At 38.6% G+C, this 12336-nt stretch overlaps 1 protein-coding gene across 1 annotated transcript in view; it reads left to right on the forward strand.

The window, feature by feature from the left end:
- Positions 1–2564: 2564 nt before the first annotated feature.
- MME (membrane metallo-endopeptidase) overlaps positions 2565–12336 on the forward strand; it is a gene marked incomplete at its 3' end in the record, with an annotated part of 29662 nt that continues 19890 nt past the window's right edge. Inside the window, exons 1-3 of the mRNA XM_010287022.1 lie at positions 2565–2727; positions 4147–4182; positions 11938–12099. Coding sequence (XP_010285324.1) covers positions 2568–2727; positions 4147–4182; positions 11938–12099 — 358 coding nt within the window. The remainder of the gene's footprint in view (positions 2728–4146; positions 4183–11937; positions 12100–12336) is intronic.

The raw sequence follows: 12336 nt of genomic DNA on the forward strand, positions 1-12336 counted from the left end.
ACGTTTTCTGTAGAGACTACACTGGAAGCCGCAAGTCGACTTTTAACGTACACATTCCAAAAAGAAAAGCTAATGCATTGATTCCCCGTGCCACCTGGACCAGGTTCAGTCAAAACAATTTCGTCTGTCTGTTGTATCTAAGCTTTAGCCGCCAGAGTAGAGGGGATCACAGAAGCACTAAGAGAAATGCAGGAAAACTGTAATACTTAGGCTTATATCTGCTTAAAAATTATTCGTATACTTTTGCTGTGCTTGCAATTAGCACATAAAGAAACTTCTACCTGGCGTCCGTTACTGCAGATGGGATAAGTTCTCCAAATAACTAGAAGTAAAAATTAGTCAGTGGGATGCCTTTAAACATGAGGAACACTCCTGCAGGAACAGAAAGATTAGCTCACTTGGAAAAACTTAGCTGACTCTAAGGAACATATTTGCAGATGAAAGGTACAGTGCTTCTTGCTTCTCTGATGCCCTGTGTTGTCAGTGCTCTAAAGACACCATCAGAGTCAGAAGATAAGCATAATTTCTTAAATTAGGCTCCAAGTATTCAGAGGATTTTGAGGACTGGTCAGTATTTAGTCAATATAAATAGCATTTTTTGCTGCTTAATGTGACTGAAAGTGAGAAGGCTGTAATGGTTACCTTGCTTTTCTATTATCTCTGAATTTGTAGCTCACAGTTAATGCAGGGCAAATTTCTCTGCATAGCTCGCTCTTTTACATGGTTCTGTGGGATTTCAGTCCTGTGTCAGAAACCACTTGCTGATTTGATCAAAACCCTACTCTTCAGAGAAAAAGAGCAGCTCATGAGGAAAATGAAAGCAGTTGTAACAGTCCCTATGGGTTTGGACAGACCTTGCAGGAGCCATAGGAGACCTGTGATTCTGTCACTGCCAGTCACTTCATGCATCCTGATGTCCAGGGAGTAGTGACAAAAGGGGAGATGAGACACCAAAATAAAAATGTTCTCTCATTCATTGAGAGAAACGGTGTTAGTGTGATAGTGTCCAAGGATCCACTGAGACAGGTATTGTGTAAACACGTGGAACACAAAATCTCTGTTTATTTGGGTCCACAATACCGAGTTATTTGACATTCTTAGTTTTTATTAATAAAGACATCTTCATTTTATTAATAAACATACACCCTTCAGTGACATGTTCTTGCAGCGGAGGAGCTAGCATTCTAGGTGAGGTGGACATCAAAGAGAGGGAGAGGTTATGGAAACTAAGGAACACAAATCAGGCAGAAACAGAAGGTCCAGATGAAAAGCAAAGACTGGATATCTGAAAGATTGTAGCAGCTTGAAGAGACAAAGATGAACACAAGCCAGCAATACAGTTAAAACCGTTTGAAATAACCAAGTTCAAGTATTAGACTTGATTGGATGCAGAAACTGAGAAGGGTTCCCTTACTGCTGTTACACCAACTTACAGAGAGCGGGGGGAAAAAGGGTGTGATAAAGTGCAAGAGGAGTTGAATGCCCTGACCTGCACCACTGCTGGACTTTCTTGTGAGGCGTCTGGTGAACGTAGGTGTTTCCATGATTTATTCCAGTGGAATTCTCTATATTCTTCCCCATTGAGTGGAAAGGGTGTGTACTCTCTCTGTGGATGTTGTAAAAATCCCCAGGAAATGCTGTGAATAGAAACTGTTGAGTTACTGTGAAATGCTGAGAAATGCATTGCTGTGTGTAAAGGAGTTTGAACCTCTGTCAGCAGAGGAAAGTCTGGCCCTAAATAAGTGGGAGCAGATGAAGAGAGAGCAAAGAACTCCAGAACAGCAGTATTGCAAAAGGTGGCCAAGTTATCTCTAAAGAGTGACAGAAATACAATCTTAGAATCTACTGTTGCATACACATTCCATGAGTGAGCACGAGTCCATTCCTACACCCACCAGTTTTGCATGTATGTGTTGTAGTTACTTCTGATTTTTCTAAACTCAAAAGAGAGGCCTGGTTGCACTTCTTTAAAAATTACCGTAAAGACTCACTATCTTCAGTGTGAATTTGACAGGCTCCCAGCAGAGCCTGATTTTTTTCCTTCTATTTTTAGAGACAGCTGTAAAGCTGTAGTCAAGAATTGCTTGCATAATATTTTAAGAAATGACAGCGAAGCACAATGGCATATTTTGACCTTTGGCATTAGATAAGTAATTGGCAGATTAAGTTAATTTTTATTCAAGCAGGGAGACTTGCTTTTTGCTTGCTTGTGAACTCCTGCACCATTATACAAGATTAAACCACATGGGTATGTTTTAAAAATAGGTTTTGGTTTGTTGGCCTTCCTCTTCTATTTGTTGGCCTCTTCATGTGAAGGAAGACCTCTCTTCTGTTCTCTGTAAGTGACAAGTAGTGCATGGTACGTACTTGTGTGTGTGTGTGCACAGGTGTGAGAGGAGGAGAGACTTTTTAATTTCATGACTGACATTCTAGCAGTGTTACAAATAATTTGAAAACTCACCTAGAAAACATCTTTGTTACTGTGTGATTGAGGAGCCAGTTTCTAGACCTATGGCTCAGCACAAGTCCTCCAGTGAATTCTCTTTTTCCTTTTCAGACGCTGGGTTATGGGCAAATCAGAAAGCCAGATGGATATAACTGAAATGAATACTCCAAAACCAAAGAAAAAACTACGATGGAGTGGCCTGGAAATAGGGCTAGCTGTTGTAGCGATTCTGCTAGCTATTGTAGCGATCACAATGATAGTTCTGTACGCAACATATGACGGTGAGTACATGTAAATGGTCTTTGAAAGTGCAAATACATATGAATGTAACAGTATTTTAAGAAATTATGAAAAAAAGTTTTAATACATAGAATCCAGCTATTAGTATATGGTTAAAAACAATTGAAGTTGCACTATCAAATATTGTGTTAGAGAAGACTATTGCATGGTATATATAGATGAGCTACGTCAAGCATTAAGAAAATAAAATAATGAGGTCAGCTCGGAATTATTTGCCTGATAATAGAAAATTGTACCTTACCTAGTGTATAAAATTAGATGATTAATAGCTGCTACATCATAACCGTAATTCATATGTATGTCACTAGACAGTATGACACAATTATCTGAAATGTAAAGCTGCATCCACACTTATTATTGGTGGACACTGACGCAAAGCTGCTTTTTTCCAACTGGGACTCTATAATTTGTTCACGCAAAGTTGTGGTAAACACAAAACATCTGCTTGTTCTGACTTAGCAATACTTCTGTTTGTAATTAACGCTTCAGTAAGCAAAAAAACTCTACAAAATACAGCAGTGTTGAAGAAAACCAAACTACAGTGCTTCCTCTATATTCCTGTATATGTATGAAAATTTTATTTTTTCTTTTACAGGCTGTTGCAGCAAGGACTCTTAGTGTAATCATACTAAGAGATTTTGTGATTCAGCAGCCATACCAAAATACCTGAAAATAATTCCATTCAGGGGTAAATACCCTGATAATTTTTGGAAAGATAATACAGAGAAGCTAGAATTTCCATTTGGGATCAAACTAGAATGTTTCCTTACATTGGAAGTGAAATGCTTTGTTTCATTTTAAAATACTTAATCGTTTTGCTTAAACTTTTTATTATAGTCTTGTTCAATTATGGAATGGAAAAATGCCATTCTGAAATGAAAAATTAAAAAAAAAATGCTTTATTTCTAAAGTCTCAAAAGGAAACATTTTCGTGTTCCTGAACGTTGTGTTTTGTTTAGAAGACATCGGAGTGAATGTCTCAGAACTTGCATATAATTCCTCCAGAATCTTCTTGTCATTGTAAGGTATTGCTGAATGCAAACTGACTTTGCAACTGTCTTCAGTCCATGCGCTATTTTTCTCTAAATTTCTTCTTTGTTATAAAAATAATATTTTGCCCACCTCCAGTTGATTGATAGGACATTTTCCTCTGATGACTACAAAAATTCCACATGATGACTAGCACTGAATGACCTTAAAGGGATGAAGATGATGGTATTTTTAGAGTCTAGCCTATAAATATTCACTTACTGAGTGTAGAGTGTCCATTCGTCTTTATCTTACTGTATGCCGCAATTAAATGCAATTCTAAAGTGACTGTCAAAGAAAATAACTTACAGTAGGTTTTATTATATTGATATTCAGTAAAGAATTAAGAATATGATTGTATTCTCTTTTAGATGGTGTTTGCAAGACATCAGACTGTATAAAATCAGGTAAGAATAAAAATACATACCTTTTAAATTAATCTATGTATTTTTAAACAAAATTACCACCATGTAATGTTCCCATCTGACTGCAGACAAGTATGGCACATTGAGGCATGGGATCTTCTAACCCAAATAATTTTCTTAGCATAGCTCTTCTACAAATGTAAAATCTTGTGATGTGATATTGTGAGAACTTACAAAGTCATCAGGGTCTGGCTAGTTTAAGGCTTAGACTGTCCAAAGAATGCCTCTAGCTTCAGAAAATGCTTAAGTAAATCAGAAGATGGCTCTTCCCCACACACCCACCTCCAAGTCAGAATTCAACTAGAGGCTATGTCTCTAAAGAAGGTGCATTAAAAGAAAGTCTTGATTGTTGGTAGCCATTAAAGATGCCAAGCTACTGTTTGAGGAGATGCAATATTAATCTTCATGTTCAAAAACATTTCCAAATGCTATAGTCTGACAAGCTAACTTCATCCTTCAGTACCAACTGCATAAAAAATTCTTAGTTTACATCCTGGTCTGAACTATTCCTAGAAAGGTACTAAAATGTATCAGAGAAATGCGACGTTCCATACTGTATCCTCTTGTAGTAGGTAAAGTGGTAGTTACCCATGTTCTCCCTTTCCCGTCACTTATAGTTCTCTTACCCTTTCTATTTTGTCCTCCAGATTAATGCTGGTTTCCCTTTTTTGCCTTATTTACTTCTAAATGGCCCCATTCTCTTTATAACAATTCCTCCACCTCATTAATACAGACTGGTCCTAGGCTCAGAAGCAGCCTCTCTCCCTCATCCCGATGAAGAAAGGAGCATTTACCTGGCTGTGCCAACATATATTTCAAAGGGGCTCTGTGCCAGCCCTGCCCTTCTTTCTCCTTTCATGCCATTTCTGTGGTCAAACAGTTGACAGTTCTTGCAGCAGTCTTCTCCAAGTCAAGAGGAGAGCCCTACACTGGCAATGCATAATCACCTTCTTAAATCTGCGTACCCCTGTAACAGGTCTCTCTTGATTGTGTTTTTCTGGGAAGCATCTGAAGATGGAACCCCTGAAATCACTCTCTTGGTGTTACTTTCTGGCAGGCATTCCTCTTTTGCTTTCTCCACCCCTGTAGAAAAACTTGGCCACACAATTCACAAAGGCTGTAGCCCAGTCACAGAGGGTAGAAAGAAATCTAAAACAGAAGCTCAGAAAACAGATTGTTTCCCAGCCCCCACACTGTGACCTCTTGGCTTACCAAGCAAACATCTTGCATTTTGTTCAACTTTGGTAACCTCCCATTGAAAAGCATCATAAACATTCTAACAGCTATGTGTTGTCTTCATGTCAAGTGGAACTCATAACTTCTATGTAGATTCTGTACATCGTGACTGGCCCCCCTGGAGTTAAGAGGAAAGACAGCCCTAGGAGAAGCCAGAGACCCAGTTTGTCGATAGTAGACACAGGAGAGGTGGCAAGGAGTCATAAAGGATTTGACAGTCAACATGCAAGAAAAATGTATGTGGTTGCAAGCAAAAGTGTATGTAATTTAAATACGGTTCTTAAGGAATCTGAGGTGCACAGCACCCCATGGGAGGCTTCCAAAAGGTTTTGATTTGTAGGCCCTGTTTAGATTGCAGAAATGCCAGAAACAGTGTAGAAAGGTCATTATATTGCTTTCCTTACTTCTGTGAGACTACTCATTTTAGGTCTCAATTTAGGCAGTAGCCAAAGTAGCTAGGGTAGTTGCCCCCACACCTCAGTCCTGCTGGAGTCATCCATTGGTGAAGCTTCAATGAAGTCCATTGTTTCAATACCTGTGTATTGTCATCAGCACAGCCTAAATACCTTATAGGATTTATTTCAGGTGGTCATCACTGTCTTTTAGTTACAATTCGAAGGTGGTTTTCTGCTACTGTGAAAGCTCATGCTGTGGTTTGAAAAATGATCAAGTTAGTTATCTACTTGATTTTTTTTTTTAATCTGTGAAGATGCTCATTTTCAGCTAAATATTTATGCATATCTGTTAAAGAGAAGTTCAGCTAAACTATGAATGACCTCAAAAAGGAAAAGCAGTAGAAAGTTTGGAGAAATAAGGAGTAATGTAAACTGAAGATCTAGCAAGAGGTGGCAAAATTACTTCAGCTGAATAGTTCCACTCTTTTATGCTTCCATTAAAAGATTTAACAGCATACAAATATTTAAGGGAATAAATAAACATTCTTACTGAATGTTAGATTCTAAATACAGAAGTAAAAGTATGAAAGGATGACAGTAAGGACACTGATGGGGAAAAATGGCAGGCTTACAAAATTACATTATGTAAATATAACATGAAGAAGGAGCGTATTTTAAAAACACAAATTGCCTCAATTCAACAGAGATAATCATGAAATATAAAACGAGAAAAAAGGGTAGGTAGACTAAAACATCCCCAAAATAGCAGTGTGGTTCTAATGTCATAATCTCTTTTCTTTTTTCATTAAATACAGCTTTATTTTATTCACACATTTATATCATTTGCTCACTATCATCTGCCCTGTATTCTACAAATTGTCTAGTTCAAACATTGAAAGAATAAGTCCTAAAGAAATGATGAGAATTCAGTCTGAAAACATGTAAAATGCCAGGGTAATGCTATAAATGTATTCTATGTAAGAGTCTTCTACTGACAGGAAAATGAGCTACTTAACATCATAGAGCTTTTCTGCAATCCACGTTCGGCTGTCCTAGGAAAACTGATCCACTGCAGACAGGGGGACCACCCTTGTGAGTAACGGCTACTATGTGTGCAGGAACGGTGCACTCCAGCCCGGAACAGGCAAAATTTACAACTGGGCAAAAGATAGCTTTTGTACCTTACCAGGTGTTAATACTCAGTATTTACATACCATACTGTAAGAGTCCTGGGAGGCAACCAGGGTATCTGATTAAATTATAATCTTTATAATTGAGTTTTAGCTGTGGGGCTATACCTCAAATAAGATCTAAATAGCTGCAAAAGCAATGATGTCAAACTGGAACGCTTACTTCTGACCATACTACGATCTGCAGCGTTAGTATGTGTTTTTGCCTAGCAAGTGTCAATTACTAGAAGCAGCTAAACATCTGCATGGTCTGTTAGACTGTTGTAGCAATGAAATCTTACAGTGCCAGAAGCAGTTAGGAGCAGGGAGCCGCCACATGAAGTTTGGATGTGCTAGCCGTTACACAACTGTCAGCTCCAAATACTGCATCTGTCTGTAAATGACTTAGAATGGATAGCTCTAAGCAAAGTTGGGAATGACCGGTTTGAATTTAAAACTGTTATTTATTAACTGAGCCAGGATTTCTATGTCCCACCATGGTATAATGCATTTAAGGTAGAAATTGCTGTAGAAGTGTTGGGCCTTCTCCACACGCATGGCCATTAAATGAAATACAGTCAGATTATGAAAAAGGGAGGCAAGTGTTGGTAAGGACGTAATGACCTCGAAGACTTGTTCGATTAGGTGGTCACCAGAGTGAGGGACTTCTTGGCTCCAGAAGCAGAACACTGTGAGTGCAGAATGGTTTGCTGGCATCTGCTCAGGCCTTCAGAACTAAAAATAGTTCAAACAGTTTGTCATAATTATATAATTCAATAACAAAACAAATTAGTATTTAAAAAATGCAATGTAAAGTGCTTAAACCAGAGAAATAAATTGTATTATTACCATTTAATAATAATCTTACTGGGATGAATCTACAAGTTTAATATTACTTCAAATCAGGATTTTGTAACAGTTCATCTTTAACTTGGCTGCTTCTTCCAGATCATGTAGGACAACATACAGGAAAAGTTGGACAGATAGATACAGACAGAAAGCAAGAGTATTAACTTTGGAAAATTTATTGGGGTCTTTCAAGAAATATAATTGGGAATAGACATTAAGTGAAATGGTAATGCCTTACAACAGAACTGACCAATACTGTGGCAGTTTGTTTGCAAAGAATTTCAAAATTTTGTGATAGGTACAAGCCACTACAAAAGCATGAAGTGACGATACTGACAGAATTTGTAGTACATTTAATAAAGGAGCTTCAAATAAATGACCAGAAGAAAAAAAGTAATGGTAATTCAATTGGTCATACACAGGGTAAAAACACCAGTAACTGCATGATAATGTTATCAAGATTTGTGAAATCCACACAGGAAAATACCATGTAATTTGTACATTTGAGCATTTTTTTAATAGGCTGACAGTCTCTGCTAATTTTCCTGAGCTCAGACAGCAGAGCCTGGTAAGAATAGGGAATTTTGATCTCTGTCTCATCAGTTTCACCTAGGTAAGCATATTGTGTTTCTCCTGTATCCTCCTGAGGTCACTGGTTATTATGTCATCTTATATTACTTTATTTGTAAGCTATTAAAGCAACAACTGGCAATCAGGAATACTGTAATAAAATTAATCATTAAAAGTAATTGAGATAAGGCTCTACATTCTTCAGTGACAGGGAATTGAATAAACAACTGAGAATAGGAACAAACCCAAACCCTGGTTCATCAAAGCAATACTGAGGACTAATGAAAAGTATACCATGTAATATCTGTATTTGTACATGTATGAATTAACCTATGTTAAAATAAAATATTAATGTCTCACACTTACTATTTCCAGAGCAAAAATGTCTCAGTGTGTACAGCCATGAACTTTCCATAAAGCTTCTTTGGGCGCAAGTATCAACTTATAAATAGCTTTGAGCATGTTTAGGATTCTGTCTAGCCTAACCGGTCCTGCTGACTTTGAAGGGGCAATTCATGTGTCATTATGCTTCTGGGCTTGGTTGACAATATTTCACTGATTTTGATATATCCATGGTATCAGCCAAATAATGAATGGTTATCTTGGGGTTCAGATGTGCAAATTACACTCTTGAGGAGAGTACATTCTTGAGGAGAATACTTAATATATGTATTTTGCATGAAGCCCTAAGTGAAAGGCTACAGTTTCCATGACTGAACTCTTTCTGTTACGTTTGTGGTATTTAAACTTGAAGTTGATTAGCTAATATTGGCTAGCTGAGACTTTGCAGCAGAAATACTATGATAGATGATTATTTTTGTGTGACAGTAGTAGACAAGGAAGATTAAACAGATGCTGACTACAAATAGAGCAACCTGATTCCACAGTTAAAGCAAGGTTTGATATTACATAGACTGTTAATAATTTCTCAGATTTACACAAGTTTTGGGTTTCTTCTGGGCTTTGGTTTTGTTTTTTTTTTTTTGCAAAAGTGACCAGATGGTGGGTAAGAGCCATCTTTTCTTGGTGTTGGAAGATTTCTCTATCTTACCGTTACTTTTTGGCAGGGCTGGCACACTGCTCTGAATGAGCCAGCTGTGATGTCCAGTCCTGGCTATGAAAGTCTTTGTTGCTGGACTAACACATGCCAAGATAATCCAAGGCACAGTGTTGCCCCCAAATGCTGCTCCAGCCTAGCAGAGAGGTTCATAAGGATACCCTTAAAACAGATGTTAGTAATAATTAGCAATCTTCCTCTTTCACAGAAGATAGATGGAGCTAGGACAGGAATAAAGTGTGCCATTCAAAACATTACCCTTCCACTACATGAAATAGGACAAACTAGACAGAAACGAGTACCAAAGTTTACACAATCACAGAATAGGTGGGGTTGGAAGTGATCATACAGTCCAACAGTCCAGCTTAACTCAGGGTCAGCTAGAGGAAGTTGCTCAGGATCTTCTCCAGTCAAGTTTTGATTACTTCCCAGATGGAGACTTTGCAAGTTCCGTGGCAACCCCTTACAGTGTTTGACCACCCTTACAGTAAGAAGCTTCTTCGTAAGTTCAGAAGGATTTTTTTTTTCCTTATTGCTGTATGTGTTCATTGCCTCTTGTCCAAGTTTACAGGCAGAGGGGAAATTCCTTGCTCTAACAGGCTGGACAGTAGGGCTGGATGCTTGACTTTCTCAAGAATGGGTAGAAAGAAAGTGTCCAACTTAGTAAAAACATGACTGAATTTCACAATCTCTGGCTTTTGGCATGATCCTGTATCTTCTCAAATTGAAGTCAGCCAGCCATTGACTTCAGAAGGAAAAGAATCGGGTGCTAGGCATTGTACCTATTTCCGCAGTGGGTTTTATGCTACTGAAGCAGTCTAAAATTGAAAATGCATGTGTGTGTTTGTTGATTTTTCCATCTTCCAAGCACTGGAACATTGTAAAACCATCAGATGTTGGCCTCAAATATAACACACTTAAGCCAACTGAAGATCCCAAGACAAATGAGGGTAGGGGCAGGGGACAAGTCAACGTAAATACTATAGCCTGTCCATCCACCTCTCATTTCCACCAGCATAAGACATGGAAAATTTTGGAAGTACTGGAGAAATAACTATAAATATTTGACTTACCCACATGGGAGGAATGAACACTTGAAATCACAAGCCTCACCATTTACTAAAAATAATGTCTGAAAATGGGAAGGATATTCATTATCCTGGGAAATTCAGAGGTATCACTAGCTCTTGCTAGCCTCCTAGCATTTCTCCTTTCTGTGAGAGAATTTGTGCTAGCATACTAGTGGTGAAAGCAGTCTAAGTGGAACAGGAATACAAAAAAGAAAAAGCACAGAACATTTACAAACAGCAGCTGGAAAACTCTCATCAAGGCATCAGATTTCACTAGAGAACCCCATGTCGTGATCAGTCAGTGACTGGTTAGTCTTTGATGAGCCACTTCAAGAAGGTCAATAGGGATAGCAAGAGGCAGTATCAGTTCTAGAATAAAACCTGGAGTAGGTCTCAAAAATCAGTAGATTCAGGAAAGCAATAATAGGAAAAGTTTATTGACAAGAACTTAAGTGGTACAACAAAGTCATTATTTTACTGAAATAGATTGGATTCAGCTGAGCCAACATCATACTTAATTACTTAGATTACATTACAGTGGATACTTAACCTCTGATACGTCTTGTGCTTTTAATTTCTCCTTTCACAACTTTTCAATACACAGAAGTGTAAGTCAGTAAATGAAACATCTTACATTTTATTTAAAACTGAGCAACCACTCACAAGGAGTAGGAACATTAGTCAGTTTACCCATCAGTAAACCCAGGCAAGAGAAAAGTATGTGAGTTAAGGGCAGTAAAGGAATAGTAATTCATTGTTCACTGACTAGTACTTTGTTTGGTCTAAAACATTCAAGTACGAAATACTTGGACCTGTTGGAGCGGGGCCAGAGGAGGCCACAGCAATGCCCCGAGGGCTGGACCAGCTCTGCTGGGAGGACAGGCTGAGAGCACTGGGGGGGTTCAGCCTGGAGAAGAGAAGGCTCCACGGAGACCTTACTGCAGCCGGCCAGGACTGAAAGGGGGCTTAGGAGAAAGATGGGGACAGACTTTTTAGCAGGGCCTGTAGCAATAGGACAAGGGGTAATGGTTTTAAACTAAAAGAGGGGAGATTTAGACTAAATGTAAGGATGAAATTTCTCACAAGGAGGGTGGTGAAACCCTGGCCCAGGTTGCCCAGAGAGGTGGTAGATGCCCCATCCCTGGAAACATCCCAGGTCAGGCTGGACGGGGCTCTGAGCAACCTGCTCTAGTTGAAGATGTCCCTGCTCACTGCAGGGGGTTGGACCAAATGGCTTTAAAGGTCCCTTCCAACACAAACTGTTCAATGATTCTATGATTCCATTCTAAACTAAAGGAAATATATTTATTACATTCCTCTTCAGAGCAAACAAATGTATTAATTTATTTTCTGTAAAGACTCTCTATGCCTTGATTTGTTTCGTATTACAGCAGCCCGAATCCTTGAGAACATGGACACCACTGCAGAGCCTTGTAATGATTTTTACCAATATGCCTGTGGAGGATGGCTTAAGAGGAACGTCATTCCAGAAACCAGCTCCCGTTATAGTAACTTTGACATTTTAAGAGATGAACTAGAAGTTGTTCTAAAAGGTCAGTGGCATTTATGTTTGTGGACTATATAAAGTTTCTTCTTTGGCTTACATGTTATTCTAATAAGATGTGGTTGTCTAGCAAAGCTTAAAATACTACCAAATATTTCAGTTTCTTTCTGTTCAGTTCAGGACAAATCTACCACAAACTGTTTTCTTGGAGAATGCTGTGGAAGTTATGCTGTTGTGTCTGACACTGGAGCGGACTTGACCAGACCTGACCTTTCTGGTATCTGGA

This window comes from Phaethon lepturus, unplaced genomic scaffold (genome assembly GCF_000687285.1).
Source record: "Phaethon lepturus isolate BGI_N335 unplaced genomic scaffold, ASM68728v1 scaffold38305, whole genome shotgun sequence".
Taxonomy (NCBI): Eukaryota; Metazoa; Chordata; class Aves; order Phaethontiformes; family Phaethontidae; genus Phaethon; species Phaethon lepturus.